We start from the raw sequence: 18,296 nt of genomic DNA, 5'->3' as shown, positions 1-18,296 counted from the left end.
AGACATCCTAAAGGGAGTCCTTTGATCAGAGAACTAAAAATAGCAAATAACAACAGACCATTAATACACAAGATAACATAACCCAGAAACCAAAGAAATTAAATGATGTATTGCATTGGGCAAATCTACAAAAGTTTTAAAAAGCAAAGATGTCACTTTGATAACTAAGGTGCATGTGAACCCAAGCCATGTTTTTTTCCATCACCTCATATTCATGCAAAAGTTAGACAGTAAATAAGTAAGACAGAAGAATTGATTTATTTGAATTATGGTGTTGGCAAAGAATATTAAATATACCATGGACTGCCAAAAGAACAAGCAAATCAGTTTTAGATAACAACTAGAATTTCCCTAGGACCAAAGATGATGAGACTTCAACTCATTTATTTTGGATACATCTTCAGGAAAGACCAATTGCTATAAAGAGAAGACATCATGTTTGGTAAAGTGGAGGACCAATGGAAAAGAGGGAAAGCCTCCATGAGATACACTGACACAACAGCTGCAGCAATGGCCTCAAGCATACCAACGATGTTGGAGATGGTGCATTTCATTCTGGTGTACATAAGGTCGTCATGAGTTGGAGCCAACTTGACAGCAACTAACAACAAAATCTCCCTAACAAACACACTCACTCACATACACAGTGGTGGGTATACCCTTTAGCCAAGCTTTTAACAGCAGTGATCACAGTAAGTTCTAATAGGGAATGAGGCCAGTTGCTGTGAGGCAGGTGGCCTCCTATGAGACTTCAATGATGCATCATGATTCATACCTCAGAGGGTGACTGAGGAAATTTTGACTCATGTCCAAGGAAGCTTCTACAATTGCTCCGCCTTGACCTCAGGTAGATTTAGTGAGGATGACATTCTGGATCAGCTTTCCAAAACCTTTCTCTGAGTAGAGCTTGTCTGACTTTCACCTAATGGACAATGATCACCAGTAGGTTAGGAACACACACACCCCAACCAGGCGGGACATAGGGCTTTGGCTTCCTTCCATCACATTGTTTTAACCAGATGAGGTTCTATGGATCAGCTGAGGGCAGGCTGTGTTCCCAGCCATATTGTTTAAAGAAAATAACTGCTTTTCTCCACTGATGAACAGCTGTCAGGAATGAAAGGTAACCTGACAGGGGCTTAAAAGTCATGAAACTCTGTTGACTTTCAATATATTTTGCAAAAATAGTAGTAATAATGGCTTTATTGAGTTCTTGTTATTTGGTTGCTAACCAGAAGAAGGTGAGCAGTTCAAACCCACCAGCTGCTCCACAGGAGAAAGATGAAGCAATCTACTTCCATAAAGGTTTACAACCTTGGAAACCCAATGAGGATCATTATGAGTTGGAACTGACTCAGTGGCAGTGGGTTTTGGTATTGGTTTTACTACTTATGAAACAGTATGATACAGATACGACAGTGGTTAAAAACATGGACTCTGGAGTCAGATTGCTTGGGTTAAAGCTGAAGAACTTAAGCAACTTTTTTTTTTTTTTAACCTCACTGTTCATACAGATGTTATGAGGATTAAATGAGTTATCAGGAGTAAAGCTCTTGGACCAGTTTTCAGCACATAGTAAGCTCTCAGTGTCAACTTTTATTTTTGCAGTGAGGCACTGATTGAGCCCTTCACAAACACTGTTTCATGTGATCTTTAGAGTAAACCTATGAAGTAGGTCCCACCTCAGCTTTACAAACAGGGACACACAAGCCAACAGGAAATGGTATAGCTGGGTGGCATTCTGGTCTGGTTGACTCTTAAGCCCTACACTGTGCCGCTTTCCAAGATGGGGAAGATGAACCAACTTATTAAATGGACCAGATGGCTCAGCACAGAGCATGAGTGTTTGAGAACCTTTTTGTTTTTCTGGAAAGTATCAGGGTACCAATCTAGGGGGACACAACAGGAAGCATGACTGTGAATCGGCTGCCAGATTATACAAGCCAGGATGGAGCCCACGTCATTGCAGGAGTCAACAATGTCACTGGAAGCATCAGCTGCTATTCTAGTATAGATTTCCCTTTAAAACATGAAAGGAAAGTTCAAAGAGAAGAAGCTATATAGCTCCAAAAGTCACATTATTAAAATGTATTTGTTTTCATTAGTTTTTTGTTGTTACAAGGAGAGTTATCCTCTCAGTATCACTATTAATTATGTTCAAGACACACAGTAGTAAAATCATTCTTCTTACAACATTCAGGGCTTCAAACTTAAATGAATTCAACTCAATAAACACTTATTGAGTCCCAATCAGAGCCACAATGAACAAGACATGTACCCGACCTCAAAGAATTTGGTCTCAAGAGCTGTGCTGTCCGATAAAGTAACTGGTTGCCACATGCCACTATTTAAATTTAAATTAGTTGAAAAGAAAAACTCAGTGCCTCCGGTGCACTGGCCACATTTCAGGTGTTCAATAGCTATACATGGCTATCGGGTACCATACTGGACAGAGCAGCTACAGAACATTTCCATCACTGCAAAAAATTCTACTAGCTTGTACTGCTCGAGACCAAAAGATCTTCTTGTTCAGAAATTTTGTGCCCCTTCCTTGTGGTTGGAGTGTGGCTTACTCTGACAGGTTGTCGGGTAGGAAACAGTACCACCCTTCAGCTTGATTCCTGAAGACATAAATTCAGATTCTGTTTCTGCTGCTGCTCTGCTTATACAGACCTTAGGCAAGCCTTTTGCCCCTCTCATCCCAGTTTCTTCACCAGTAAAACAAAGACATCAGACCACAAGACCTCGAAGACTCCTTCTGTGCAAATGTCTCGGGACTCTGTGAGTTAATTGGTAGAACAACATGCCACAGCTAAAAGAAATGGCAAAGAATTTTCAACTCCCAACATGATTTTCTTTTTCATTTTAGAAGTTTAATTTCAGATTCATTCTAATAGACAATACTAAAACTCTATCTATGCAGTTCTAAATTCATTGAACAGATATAGTGAGATTATCCTATTACTTACCTTCGTAGAATGTTGAGGGTTCCCTAAAAAATACTTAAATGTGCATTTTATATGTACTCTGAGCAGTTTACTTCTGATACTTCCTTGCCTCAGCAGCAGACTGATCATTCTTTGTCCCCATAGCAGTGTTGTTGGGTCAAGTACTGACAGGTAATGAGTATCAGGTTCTTGGTCTCTGATTGAGGTTAAAATCTACATATTAGCTTCCCCACAAAAGATCTTTATAAAACAGCAAAGTTTTTGTTATATCTAAAGAGTCCTTGTGTAGCACAACAGTTAAGCTCTCAGCTGCTAACCAAAAGGTCGGCAGTTCAAACCCCACAGCTGCTTTGTGGGAGAAAACACCTGGTGATCTCCTTCCGTAAAGATTACCCACCCACTGCCTAGAATAAATTCTGACTCATAGTGGACCCTACTGGACAGAATGGAAGTGCCCCATAAGGTTTCCAAGCTCTCAATCTTTACAGAAACAGACCTTCCATATCTTTCTCCCATGGAGTGGCTGGTAGGTTTGAATCACCTAACTTTTAGTTAGCAGCCAAGCACTTTAACGTTGTACCAGCAGGGTTCCTTGTAAAGATTACAGCCTAAGAAATTCTATGGACCAGTTCTACTCTGTCATATACGGTGGCTATGAGACAAAATCCACTCGATGGCATCTAACAACAATAATGTTATGTCAATACAGAGGAAATGAATATTTATTGAGGACTTTTTCTAGATGAAAGAGCTCTGCTGGGGCAGTGCCTAAGGCATTTGACTGATAACAAGAAGTTGGAGTTTCAAACCCACCAGCCACTGCACGTAAGGAAGATGAAGAAATCTACTTCTGTAAAGATTTAGCGCCTTGGAAACCCAGAGGGGGTCACTATGAGATAGAATTTACTCCACGGCAATGTTTTTTTTTTTTTTTTCCTGGTTTTCCTGTATGAGGCACTAAATTCCTCCTTCTCATTTAAAGGCCTGGACAATGTTAAGCAGGACAATGCCAGTTTGTGAGAGATTGGCTGAAGGAAGAAAGTTCCCCATTTCTATTAACTCCATGATGTGTGACTACACTAAACAGCATTCCTTAAAGAAATACCAGTTCATTTCCGTCTAAAATAATTATCTTCTTTGAGGAGCTCTGGTAGCATAATGCCTAAAGCACTTGACTGCTAATCAGAAGGCTGGCGGTTCAAACCCACCAGCCACTCCTCGGAAGGAAGGTTGGGCAATCTACTTCCGTAGTGATACTGCCTCGGAAACCCAAAGAGGGATTTGAGTCAGGTCCGACTCGATGGCACATAACAACAATAACATGGTGTTATGTAAGCTTTGGCCCTCCAGATTTTCTCATGTACCTGTGCTTCTCTTTCTCATATCAGCTGGAAAGTTAACAGTTTCCTTTTTTCCCCCCTAATCTAGAAGACTCAGAAAATCACATGGGACCTGCTCCCGGCTGTGGAGCCTGAGGACAAACACTTTAACTCAGAAGGCCCTAAACTAGGTTTGTAGTACCTTGTTCAGACACAGCCCCCAAGTAATAAGAGGCTTTTGGCTTGGGTATAAGGCTATGATGTCCTTAGAGTGGGATTTAGGAATGAAGGGTTTTCGATGGCTGAGCTGGCTTTACATGCTTCTTTCTTATCAGTGTTGTGGCAGCTTGGTTCTCAGGTTAGGTCCTTATAATCTGTCCACTTTTCTCACACCCCCCCCATGGTAACAGTTCTCCTGGAATTACTGGTAGAATTCTCATACTCCATGTGGAAGGCATGGGCCAGTGTACCTCATACAGAGCCACCACCAATCTGTTGGGGGAGGATTGAGTGTTTCTATGATGCTGAACAGGTTTCAGTGGAGCTTTCAGACTAAAACAGACTAGAAAGAAAGTCCTGACAATCTGCTTCTGAAAACCAGCCAATGAAAACCCCATGGACGACAATGGTCCAAACCACAAAGGATCGAGGGGATGGCACAGGACCAGACAGCGTTTTGTTCTGTTGTGCCTGGGGTTGACATGACTCAGAGGTGACTCTATGGTAGCTAACAACAACAACTACTACCCTGGAGAGGTTACTAAGCCTTTTTGAGCCTAAGTTTCCTGGGCTGCAAAATGAAGATAATCAATAATTCCTCTACAAAATGGTTGTGAGCACCTGAAAGGGCTTTGCAAGCCACACAGTGGATGGGGCTAATCCTGCTGCTCCTGAGAGGCTGGGAAGTGGCAGGAGGAATTCTGGGACCAGAGTTGGAAAGTGGGGAGAGAATCCAGGCTCTGCCATTGTCAGCTGTGTGGTCTCAGGCAGATCCCCAGTTTCCTTGTCAGTAAAATTGGCGTTGCAGGTAATGCATAGGCTCTTCATGCTGATTAGTTTGTTCCTTTAAACGGAAATTACAACTACCTGCTAACCAGTCTTCTTGCTTTCTTCCTTGCCTTCTCAAATTCATCCTGCCTCTCCATACTCCCACTCCCAACCAGTGATTTTTCTGAAACAAACTGATCACATATATCATGTTATTATTAGCTGCCATTCAGTCAGCCCTGACTCACGGCAACCCCATGCACAACAGAGCCCTTGCCATCCCCATGATGGGCTGGGTATTGGATCACTGTGATTCATAGGGTTTTCAATAGCTGATTTTCAGAAGTAGATTGCCAGGACTTTCTTCCTAGTCTATTTTAGCCTAGAAGCTCTGCTGAAACCTGTTCAGCATCATAGCAGCATGTAATCGTTCGCTGACGGACAGGTGATGGCTGCACATGAGGTGCATCGGCCAGGAATCTAATCTAGGTATCCTGAACGCAGGATGAAAATTCTACCACCAAACCACCACTGCCCCCTATGTTAAAAACCTTGCAGTGACTCTTTATGGCTTTTTAGAGTTTGCCCAGGGCTTTCCTGGTTTTAGCCCTGAAAATTCCATGTCCCCAGAAAATGGTCAGCTGATTAGTCACGCTACAAACTGCAGTGGGGCAAATGTGATCTGGTTCTCATCAGTCTTTCCAGTGCTCAACTCCTACCACTTACCTCCATCCACTTTGTGCTCTTCTCTCCACATTAGAATTGCCTGGGGAGTTTTTTGCAAAATACTGATGCCCTGGTCCTATCTCTTGAGATTCTGATTTACTTGGTTTGGGATGGGGCCTGGGAGTTGGTAAAATATAAAATTCCCCAGTCATCTACCTCACAGCCAAGTATAAAGGCCATGCTCTCTTCTTGCAAGTCTCCAGATACTCCATGTGCTATTCCCTCTGTATGAGCTAATCTTCCCTGTTTTCCTTCCTGCTCATCCTCATTCTGCTCAAAGGGCAGCCTTCCCTGACCCATCCAGGTGGACTTACGTGCATCCCTCCTCTGGGCTCCCAGAGGACCCTGGGCTGGTTTCCACCAGAATCTGTTCATTCTGTATTACAATTGTTGGTTTACTTCAACCCTCTCCCTCATTAGGTCTTGAGTTTCTTTCAGGAAGAGATTTTATCTTTCTTCCTTGTATCCCTGGAGCCAAGCAGACTCTGGCACATTGCAGACTTTCAGTAAGTATTTGGTGAACAAATTAATCAAGACAAGGCCATCTGACCTCTTGTGAGTTACATTCTAAGAAAGACATTGACACAAATGCCCATAGTGTATTGTAGGAACAAAAGGTTAAGGAAAAAAACAGGTACAGATGCAATATAGACCTTTAATGAATCTATAAAAGTAGACAACCTCTAATATTTAAATTAAAAGAAATTCTTAGTTTCAATCTTTTGTTTTTCTCTTCTTGGGAAGAAAAGAGACATATTAAGAAATTCCTCCTTCACCACTATTAATTGTCATAAAATTGTTACTGGAAATGAATTATCTGACTAAATCAGTTTGGCTCTCTAATATTTGCTTTCTTCCTCCTTGTTCTTCCCTCAGCTGGTCATCCCTGTGTGTTTGGAGAGAGGCAGGAAGGTTCGCTGCTAGGAATGCTTCTCACTCTTTTTAAAACTCTTTTATCGTCAAGCTTTCTGATCTTCAAAGCAGCTTGCATCCAGTGTGACCCCACTCCCTTGCCTCTCCATGCTGGGGAGTTTGAGCCCTGAGTATTTTTGTCATTTGAGGAGTTGCATATTTGGACAGCCTTGGACAGCTGGATTGTACAGTCCTCATGAAACCTGCAGGGCTAAGAGCAAGTCAGCGTTTCCAAGCCTCCTTCCACCCCCAAATCCAGTCACACTGAAAAATTAACACCAGATTCCAGAGCTAAGCAACATTAAGTTTCTAGGTCTTCTTGCATTTGACCCCTCCCCAGGGCAGGAGCTCTTATCCTCTGCCTCTTTGCAGTTGAGTCTTTGCTAGTGCTAGTCAATCTCTCTCAACTTTTATGATTATCTGCAGTGCTTGACCCTGAATAAGTTTGAAAGCTACGACGATGAAACTCAGCTCACCCAACGAGCTCTATCGCTGCTGGAGGAAAACAGGTTCTGGGCCGGTGTGGTGTTCCCTGACATGTATCCCTGGACCAGCTCCTTACCACCCCACGTGAAGTACAAGATCCGCATGGACATAGATGTGGTGGAGAAAACCAATAAGATCAAAGACAGGTGATGTCTCAGGCAATCTCAAAAGACCCTAGCCATTCCTAGAGTATTGGTCAAGGACAAATGGCCCCTCTGGACTCAGACAACCCATCTTCTCACAGTGGTAGGTTTACTTAGAAAAGCATAGAAATACTTTGAGATCAAAGAACTGAGCTAACCAGTTGAATCGGATAGCTTATAGGGAAAAGAGAGTTTGGCTACTCTGTCTTCACACATCTCAAATCAGCACTTGTACCTCCCTGGCTGGCCTTTGTGCAATTTGGTCATAGACCCTCAAGACATTGAATTGACTTCACGAAGAGATGCTACAAATGGGGTTTCTCCAAAGTTGGTGGGAAATTACATTTGATATTGAGTAGGGAGAAGGAGCCCTGGTGGTGCAGTGGTTGAGCCTTGGCTACTAACTGAAAGGCCAGCAGTTCAAACCCAGCAGCCCCTTGGCAAGAGAAATATGTGGCAGTCTGTTTTGGTAAAGATATACAGCCTTAGAAACCCTATGAGACAGTTCTACTCTGTCCTAAAGGTGGTTTTACTGGGTAAAGAATTGAGACTGGGCTCAACCTGTAGATCAATAAAATTAAGTTAAATAAGAGGAAGTAAGATGTTTTGTAAAGCTGGAAGCAGAGTTCTGCTTGAAAGCAAATACAGAATCACACTCTGGCTAATATTCATAACTGAGATGTAAATTCTGAATTAGAAAATAGAATTGGATAGTTTAGAAAGTTTCAACAAAAGTTTCCAAGAGAGCAAGTTCTAAGTGTGCCAGCCAAGTGTGAGTAAGTACTCTGTTCCCATTGACATCCTATGTCCTTCCCTCTGGTTGATTCTCAGGTACTGGGATTCTGGTCCCAGAGCCGATCCCGTGGAAGATTTCCGTTATATCTGGGGAGGGTTTGCCTATCTGCAGGACATGATTGAACAGGGAATCACCAGGAGTCAGGCCCAGGCTGAAGTTCCAGTTGGAGTCTATCTCCAGCAGATGCCTTACCCCTGTTTTGTGGATGACTCGTGAGTACCAGGTTCCCACTCTAACAAACGAATTTGAATCACTGGGGCTGGGGTCAGGTGGGGGTGCTCCAGAGCTCTCTGCAGAGAAACCCAGGGACTAAGGCCAAACTGAGGAGAATGGATATCTGACTGAGAAGCATTCTTCTCCAAGGCCTCATGCGGAGAAGATGAGCAAGTGAGGTGTCAGGGAGAGAGAAAGGAGTTGGTGGTGTGGGTGGAAAAGGAAGGTGAAAATTAAAGCAAGGGAAGTGAGGCTAGGGGAGGGGATAAACACTTTTAAAAAAATTCCCACTACGTAGAGTGTTTGGTATGTAGAAGGGTTCTGGTGGAGTGTTTGCCCAATGGTTGCCAAATCAGCAAATGAGGACTCTGCATGGCAAGTAGGTCCGGTTCCTAGGAGCCTGGGAGTAATGCAGCTACTTCTCTAATTAACATTCCCATGATGTATGCTTAATGAAAAAGTAAAGGAATGTTGGATGAGCTCGGTCACTTCCTCCATGCCCACTCCATCCCCAGGCTAAGGAAGTAGCGACTGTTTTGCTGAACATGGATTTGGGTGGTGGTAGAGACAAGAATAGAGGGAGAAAGGGGCTGGGAGGGCTCATTTGCCATGGGGAATGGGGTCAGAAATGCTCCCAGGACAAGTAGCAGAGACCTACTGGCTTAGAGATTCAACTCCTTGAAGAAAACTGGCAAGTTCCCTATAGTGTGCCTGTGTATCTGAGCCACCAGCCTTCTGGTTAGCAGTCAAATGCCTTAGGCAGAGCTCCACCAGAGCTCCCACTTCTCTGCCAGTCTCTCTCATTCTGCTCCTAAAGGTGGGACTGGTTTTGCCCCTGTATCCACTTCCCATCTCTGCTTACTCTCACAACCTAGACTGACTTCAGAATGTCTACTGACATTTTGAGTTGTTCTCTCTTTAATCTTTTATAGAACAGAGTAAGGAGAAGCAATTGGACTCAACTGCTGAGAGGATCCCTTTGCCCATACTGGATTTTATTTCACTCTCTCACCAGCTAGCTATCTGACGATGTGGGTAGTGCCTCCCCAGGAGGGATTGGGTCATTCGGTGTGGGAGAGCCCTCTGGTGGCCAGTCTACCAGGAGTGCTAACTATGAATTTGCTGTTCTCCTCCTAGGGCCATCTTGAGTGAAAAACCTTTCCCCACTAGAATTCCACCCTGTCACAACACCTAACAGTTTGGGGTCGATAATATCCCCTCAAGACTTTACTAGCAAATTAAGCACAGAGAAAACATGTGTAAAGTTCACAACAAACTAATTCCAAATTATCAAATCCACCAAGCTTCCTGGAGTACATATCTGTAGATCTATTCTCCCTGCGCATGGCTGGTGGAGACAGTGGTTATTAGAGCTCTGGATCACTAACGATTCATTTATTGGACTGTTGTCTCCTGGAAATGCCACATAAAGTAGTTATCTTTTGCCTCTTCCTCTGAATCTAGGATTTGACCCACCAGGGTAGACAGTGCTGGGCTAGCTGACTTCCTTGAGAAGCCAAGTTATTGATCTCACTACCACAATTTCCTCTTGTTTATGGTCCATCTTCTTGGCTTCAGTGCCAGGTAGCATGTACCTATCTATTCCAATCACATCCCATATCATCAAGTCTGTAGTCCTTTCCCAAGAGGGCCTTATATGTATGCCTGTGCTGCATAACACACATGATTTTATGTATACATTTTATCTATTTATTCATTTGGGATAACTAGAAAGCTCTAAAGAAAAAGTAATCTTCCAGGGCAAAAATGCAATGCACTAAATCATTCAAGTCCATTGAATGTCCAGTTGAGATTTTTCTGCTTTTCCTTCCCTTTACCTGGGCTTTGTTTTCAACACAAACATTCAACAAAAGTGTACTCGACCTCCACTGGTTACAGCTACTGTCCTGTTTCTTTCCTCTTGCTTCAGCTTTATGATCATCCTGAACCGCTGTTTCCCTGTCTTCATGGTGCTGGCCTGGATCTACTCTGTCTCCATGACTGTAAAGAGCATTGTCTTGGAAAAGGAGTTGAGACTGAAGGAGACTTTGAAAAATCAAGGTGTCTCCAATGCAGTGATTTGGTGTACCTGGTTCCTGGACAGCTTCTCTATCATGTCAATGAGCATCTTCCTCCTGACAATGTTTATTGTGGTAAGCCAGATAGATGGAGAAGGCTCAGAAAAATCTGTATAGTGTGGTTCTCCCCACACTTCCTCCTGTTAATGAAAATTGTGCCTGGATTAGTTATCTGGCCACCAATGAGAGCATGGAATTTTAGCTGCCTGGCTCTTTCAGCCAAGGGGAAGGCATTCAGAGAGCCAAAACACCCCCAAGGAGCCACTGTATCCTAGCACCCTCCTCCCTACCACATTGTGCTCAGGAGAGCTACTTGATTTTCCAGCACCAGTCCTTGGGTTCTCTTGAGAAGCTGCTATCAGCAGAGCCCAGCACATGTTGATAATATATTCAGAGGACTGCTCTCTTTCCAAACACGGAAGAAATGAGAACAAAGAGTGTTTTTCTGGGATTACTGGCCCAACTACTGGCTAAGGTTAGAATGTGGAAAGCCTTTTCAGTGATGTCATCATCAGAGCCATACCTTTCATGGCTTCCCCAAAGAATATTCTGCCTGCAGAATCTCCAAGATTTTAAAGAATGGAATTTGAAGTCCATCCTTTCTCAGTGATAAAGGGTTTTTATAGCTACAGACAGCATGCATGGCTCCATGCTCTGCCAACATGCAGCTCCCTTGCCAGCTAGACTTGAAAACAAAACTTTGCTTCACAAATACATTGCCATCCCTTCATTTCAGCGCCTTCACAATAGATGATTTATTGTACTTGTTGAATGATAAGAACACCCTAAGTACATACATTTAAATAGATTTTTGATATTTTATTTGTTGGAATCTACAAGCTCCTGATATAGTTTCATCAGGCTTATTTTTCCTCTTTCCATCATCATATTAAGCACTCCTCTGCTTAACGTATGTGGTGACCCATTGAACTCTGGCTGAGTGTCTTCCATTCCATGCTAGACCATACCTGCCACTGACCTAATCCAAGAATGCTCCATTACATACCATGTGTAACCAACACAAGATCCAGTTAAACAAAGTCCTGCCCTTTCTGTTCAGTAAAATGTACCAAGTCTGAAGGATTTTGTTTTCTAATGTTGCATTAAAATACAGTGAGCTTTGGCTTTCACCAAACCCTGTGCTAGAGCCCTTTCACTGTCAATGCTGAAGCAGAGGTCATTCTGCTCAAAGAAGCTGACTTCATCTGAATGTGGCTTTAAATTTGCAAATGGGACCAGAGCTCTACAGGGATAAGGGAAGAAGCTGAGCTCCTGTCTTCCTCTAGGGGCCCAAGTTTCTTCCCATCCTTTGGTCTGCTCCTTTTGGAGATAGTCTGTGTCCTTAGAATTAAAGAAGTCAAAATGCAGAAACATGCCTTACAACGGCCATGAGACTTTGCCTGACTTGACTTTGAGCTTTGCCTTCAATGAAGAATTAGGACTTCAAAGCTTTTAGGACGTGAGGCAAAGAAAGTATCTTGCACAGAAGGGTTTCTCTTTGTGGGAACTGAGGCATTGTTCCAATAAGACGGAAACAGTTTTCCACATCAAAATAGGGTTTTCCTTTGAATGACTTTCCCATCCTTCCCTGTCCCTTCCTCCTCACCTCAACTGCACAGGAAAGAAGCTGGAAGCAGGGACAATGGGAAGGTTCCATTGTTATGTAAGTTACTGAACCAACAATGAAAAGTGGTCATTATAGGAAGCCAAGGTATGAGTGACATCTCTGCTTTGAGTCAATTAGAATTATACAACCCTAAATGTCAGTGGTTTGAACCCACTCACCATCTGTGGGAGAAAAATGTGGCAGTCTGCTTCCATAAGGATTTATTGCCTTGGAAACCCTATGAGGCAGTTCTGCTCTGTCCTATAAGATCATTGTGAGTTGGAATCAGCTTGAATGCAGTGGGTTTGTTTTTTTTGTTGTTGTTTAGAAGTTTGCTATGAGGAGAAACTGGGTTAAGAAACAGATTTCATTCTTTTGAGAAGAGCGACAACCATCTTAATGTTCTTCCAGCCAAAAGCCACATGTTCAGTCATGGACTTGCTTTTGTTGGGTTCCCAGGTGATCACAAAGGACAAGGAGTGGGTTTCCAGGGTAATGTGAAGAACTCTAACACACAGAAGCAAGAGTTTTGAGTCCTAATCTTGCTTTTGATTTAGGTTTCCTCAGACTCTGATTCTAGTTAATCATGGCTCTCTTCCAGTCTGTCATTTGTTTCAGCCTATTTTTCTATCTTTTAATCAGTGCTCAGCAGGCATTAGAGTGTAAAGGAGAAATGGTGGCAATAGCAGATAAGTAGCATATCTGTTCAACTAAACTCTCACATACCCATGACAAACATTGTTAATTGATCTTTTTTTTCTACTAAGAACTTAGTACTTCAGAGAGCCACTACCAATTCATCAGAACCCATTCATGAGATGAATCTATTTGTACCTCTAAGTTCTTGATAAAAGCCAGGATGATCTTTATATATTTGGACATATCTTTATTCAAATGGCCTAATAAATTTGAGCATCTCAATTTACCCAATAGTGTCGCTAGGCAGAAGCCCACTTACTGGAAGTCGCTGATTTGGTCCTATTTTCTACAGAGCCAAAGTGATTGACTCACTGGTTAATGTAGAAGATACTGAATATTACCCACAGGCTTTAAGAAATGCATTTGAGTGATGAACATGAGTGAGGAGAATCAATCCATTTCTAGGTGATGTAGCTTAATCATTGATTTTTTTTTTTTTTTTTTAACCAATGTAAGTGGAAAATCTTAGTCTACAAATACAAATGATCAAATCAGCAGGCTAGACTCCATTAAAATATTAAAGCTTGCTTGACTGATCTCAACAACCTCCCTCACTTCCCATCTACTCCATTTACCCAAGGCTCTGTTGATGCTCCCAGACCTCCTACACATGTCTTCCTCTGCTCTAGACATACTTATCCACATCATCCCCTCCTCACCAAGGATTTGTTTACTTAATAATAATTACTAGTGACTGATGTTGTTGGGTGCTATCAAGTTGATTTCCACTCACAGCAACCCCATGTGATAGAGTAGAACTGTTCCATAGGGTTTCTAACACTGTAATCTTTACAGGAAAAAGTTGTCAGGTCTTTCTCTTGCAGAGCCACTGCATGGATTTGAACTGCCATCCTTTCAGTTAGTAGCCAGATGCCTAACCATTGTATCATCAGGGCTTCTCTAATGACTGCTAGACAGCCCGAAGTGTTACCTTTAGTGTCCCAGGGAAAATGGCATTTGTAGGATTAAGAGACTCAAAGCATAGAGTCTCTAAATATGGACATGTAGGCAACAGCAGGCTGGTGGGTGAGATCCTTCTGTGGCAGAGGACTTCTGGGAGCCCTGGGATCACCGCAGAGAGGTCTCCCTTGAATATGGGAGGAAACTGCTGACTTTTGGCCTCTTTGATTTCAGCATGGAAGAATTCTACATTACAGCAACCCATTCATCCTCTTCCTGTTCCTGTTGTCGTTCTCCACTGCCACGATCATGCAGTGTTTCCTGCTCAGCACCTTCTTCTCCAGGGCCAGCCTGGCCGCAGCTTGCAGTGGCGTCATCTACTTCACCCTCTACCTGCCTCACATTCTCTGCTTTGCCTGGCAGGACCGGATGACGGCCAATCTGAAGATGGCTGTGGTGAGGGGTCATCCTGACATGTGATTCATTTCCTCTGAAGGAACTACAGCTCAGCCTGTAGGACTAGTATCCTCTAAGGAGGCCCGCTTTGTGTTGGTGTAAAGGGGCTGAAGGCTAAAAGCCACAAAGGCAGAAAGTGGGAGAAGATTTTACACAGCATAACCTAATAGTTACTCCTCATCCAACCTGCCTGATGAATCTGCCCAAGGAAGTAATTGAAGTATCAGTCCAATTCACAGGTCCCTTTGTTTATCCATAAGAGGACCACCAACAGGGCATGTCACACCATCTCTTATCCTGGTGTTTGCAAAGATTCAGATTTTCTATCCAGAATGAGTTTTCCATAAATTAAGTTTTGGTCTCTCTCCAAAATAACTTGAACTGGGGTAGTTCTGCAAATGTCTTTAAAATGCTCCTTTAGGGGGAACAAAAAAGGATAAAGAGATGACCCAGTCTACACAGGACCACATAACAGTCAGGAGAAGGCTCCAGGACTTGGCTTGTGGTTGCTAAGAGATCTCACAGTTCACAATGCCCACACAGTCTTTTCTCTAATTGTTTTCAAATGAGCCATTTCCATCCCTTATTGACACAGGCTAAGCAACATCTGGGCCCTATAACCAAAGCAACACCAAACCAGTTGCCATTGAGTCCATTCCAACTCAGTGCAACTCTATGAGTGTCAGACTAGAACCGTGCTGCATAGGGTTTTCAATGGCTGATTTTTTTTTTTTTTTTTTTTTTTTTTTTTTTTTTTTTTGTGATTTGGGTGAAAGTTTACAGAGCAAATTCATTTTCCATATAGCAGTTCATACACATTTTGTCTCGTGACATTGACTGCAATTCCCCACAATGTAACAGCTCTCTTCCCACTTCCACCCCATAGTTACCTCTTCCCTGTGTCCTTCTCTCCCATGCACTCCTGCCCCCTAGTTGTCTCCCTGTGCATACGCTGCCCTTCTATTCTCCCATGATTGATCTTTCCAAGGAGTATATCTACCTGATGTAAATGTTCAGCTCATATGTCTGTCTGTTGTTTGGTCAGAAGCCACAGGAGTGAGTTCAATTCCAGACTTGAAGGGCAGCTAGGGGCCATAGTCTCAGGGGTCTCACTAGGCTCTGTCAGAATGGCAAACCTGGTCTTTATAATTCTGAGTTTTATTCTACTTTGTTCTCCCTCTCTATCCAGGATCTCCTACACAGATCCCCTTCTGAGTAGTTGACAGTGGTAGCTGGGCACCATCTAGTTCTTCTGGTCTCTTAGTCATAGAGGCTGAGGATCGTGTGGTCTACCAGTCTCTTGGACTAATTGTTTCCGTGTGTCTTTGGTTTTCTTCATTCTTCTTTGCTCTGGGTGAGGAGAGACCCACATTGTTGCATCTAACTGGCCTCTTGCAAGCTTTTAAGATACCAGTTGCTACTCACCAAAGTTTTGGAACAATGTTTTTGTGTAGTATGTTATGCCAATTGAGCTTGATATCCCCTTTGACCATGGTCCTGAGCCCACAGGTCCAACTACTTCCACCTTCTGGGTAGCTGGTTGTGGCCAAGAAGTCACTACAACCATGTCTGTTGTCAGCTCTACTATATACCTGGCCATTCTTACAGCACATACAAATACACTTGTAGAAACATCATCTGCCAACCTTATACATGGTCATGGGCACACTGCCCCCTGCCTGGACAAACCTGATTGTTCAGCCTGTCCATCCATCTATCCACCTGTAGATCACTGTTTGCCATCACTGACAACATAGTACTGTATGTGCAAAAGGGTTCATCTTAGTTGTCTGTACCTCCCACGCACCTCTCTATGTCTTCCTCTTCCTCAATGTCACCATGTTGATCACTCACATTTGGTACATTGCCCTTCCCTTCGCCCAAATCAATGTTTCTACCTGTCTAGCAGTGTTCCCTCCCCTCCTTCCCACCCCAGGTAACCAAAAAAAGTTTTGTTCCTTTCCTTGACTTTTCACAATAGTGAACTAATACAATATTTGTCCTTCTGTGATTGACTTATTTCACTCAGCATAATGTTCTCCAAGTTCATCCATGTTATGCAGTGTTTTGCAGGTTCTATATTATTCTTTAGGGTTGTAAAATATTCCATTGTGTGTATGTACCATAGGTTGGTTATCCATTCTTCTGTTGATGGGCACCTAGGTTGTTTTCATCTTTTTGCTGCTGTAAATAGTGCTGCAATGAACATGGGTGTGTATATATCTGTTCTTGTCCTGGCTCTCACTTCTTTAGGATACATACCTAGTAATGAAATAGCTGGCTCAAATGGTATTTCTAATTCCAACTTTCTAAGGACTTGCCATACTGCTTTCCACAGTGGTTATATCATGTTATAGTCCCACCAGCAGTGTATGAGAGTCCCAATCTCTCTGCATCCTTGCCAGTGTTTGTTATTTTCTGTCTTGTTGAACTTTGGTATTAATGCTGAGGCCAGATGGTATCTCATTGTTGTTTTGATTTGCATATCTCTAATGGCTAATGGGGAGCTCTGGTAGCATAGTGCCTAAGGCACTTGACTGCTAACCAGAAGGCTGGTGGTTCAAACCCACCAGCAACTCCTTGGAAGGAAGGTTGGGCAATCTACTTCCATAGTGATACTGCCTCAAAAACCCAAGGAGGGGTCGCTATGAGTCGGGTCCGACTCGATGGCACATAACAACAACAACAATGGCTAATGATTGTGAACATTTCTTCATGTGTTAGTTGGCTGCCTGGATACCCTCTTTGGTGAAGTGTCTATTTATGTCTTCTGCCCATTTTTGAACTGGATTATTTGTCTTTTTGTTGTTGAAGTATTGGAGTTTTCTATAAATTTTAGAGATAAGTTCCTTGTCAGATATGTCATTGCCAAATATTTTTTCCCAATCTGTACATTCTCTTTTTACTTTTTTGGAGAAGTCTTTGGAAGCACATAGAAATTTAGTTTTCAGAAGGTCCTATTTATCTATTTTATCTTCTGCTATTTGTGCATTTTGGGTTATGCTTGATAGTCGATTTATGCCCTATATACTTACTCACTGCCATTGAGTGGTATCTGACTCATAGTGACCCCTTCTTGGGTTTCCAAGGCAGTATCACAGTATCTTTATGGAAGTAGATTGCCCAGTATATGTGTGTGTGTGTGTGTGTGGGGGGGTGTATGCATATATGTGTGTGTGTGTGTAGGTATAGGTATATGTATATATGTGTGTGTGTGTGTGTGTGTGTATATATATATATACATACCATATATAAGGGCCCCTAAATTTGCCCCTAGTTTTTCCTTGAGGAACTTTCTGGTTTCATATTTAAGTCTTTGATCCATCTGGAATTAGTTTTTGTGTATGGTGTGAGGTACAGTCTTGTTTCATTTTTCTGCAAATGGCTATCTAGTTTTGCCAGCACCATTTGTTAAAGATACAATCTTTTCCCTATTTAATGGATTTCAGCCTTTTGTCAAAGATCAGCTGACCATAGGTCGATGGATCTATTTCTGGGTTCTCAATTCTATTCCACTGGTCTATGTGTCTGTCATACCAATACCAGGCAGTTTTGACTACTGTGGCTGTATAGTAGGTTTTACGATCTGGGAGTGTGGGGACCTCCTACTTCTTCTTCAGTAGTGATTTGCTTATCTGAGATTTCTTTCCTTTCTTAATAGCTGGTTTTTCAGTACTAGGCTCTCCTGGAGTCTAGAGGGTGCAGTTCTCCAACATTTCTTTGTCCTCAAGAATCTCCCTGTCCACAGTTCTGTGCTCAGTAGAGTCAAGAGAACTGCTACCTGCCTGTGGTTTGGGGAAAGATCTTGGTCTAACTTGTTCTCACCACTCAAACTTATTTGCCTTCTGAGTTGCTAGGGCATTTGCCTTTTTCTTATGTTAAATAAGTAAGTAATTGCTGCCATTTACAACACCCAATTTTCTAAAATAATTACAGTAGTTAACAAGAAAGCCTTTGACTCAGCCCCAGAGCTGGCCTATTGGAGAAATTTTGGTAATCATTGGGTAGAAAGCCGCTAGGTACTAGC

The 18,296-nt window shown here is 42.6% G+C and overlaps 1 protein-coding gene across 1 annotated transcript in view; it reads left to right on the top strand.

Annotated features, from left to right (window-relative positions):
* ABCA4 (ATP binding cassette subfamily A member 4) overlaps positions 1 to 18,296 on the top strand; it is a 222,437-nt gene that overhangs the window by 89,904 nt on the left and 114,237 nt on the right. The window contains exons 13-16 of the mRNA XM_007936124.1: positions 7,319 to 7,524; positions 8,353 to 8,529; positions 10,461 to 10,683; positions 14,048 to 14,269. Coding sequence (XP_007934315.1) covers positions 7,319 to 7,524; positions 8,353 to 8,529; positions 10,461 to 10,683; positions 14,048 to 14,269 — 828 coding nt within the window. The remainder of the gene's footprint in view (positions 1 to 7,318; positions 7,525 to 8,352; positions 8,530 to 10,460; positions 10,684 to 14,047; positions 14,270 to 18,296) is intronic.

The sequence above is a fragment of the Orycteropus afer genome, unplaced genomic scaffold, assembly GCF_000298275.1.
Source record: "Orycteropus afer afer isolate SDZICR_OR568_19922 unplaced genomic scaffold, OryAfe1.0 scaffold00033, whole genome shotgun sequence".
Classification (NCBI taxonomy): domain Eukaryota; kingdom Metazoa; phylum Chordata; class Mammalia; order Tubulidentata; family Orycteropodidae; genus Orycteropus; species Orycteropus afer.
Note: the sequence above shows the minus strand (reverse complement) of the source record. Positions and strands in the feature narration are given on the sequence as shown.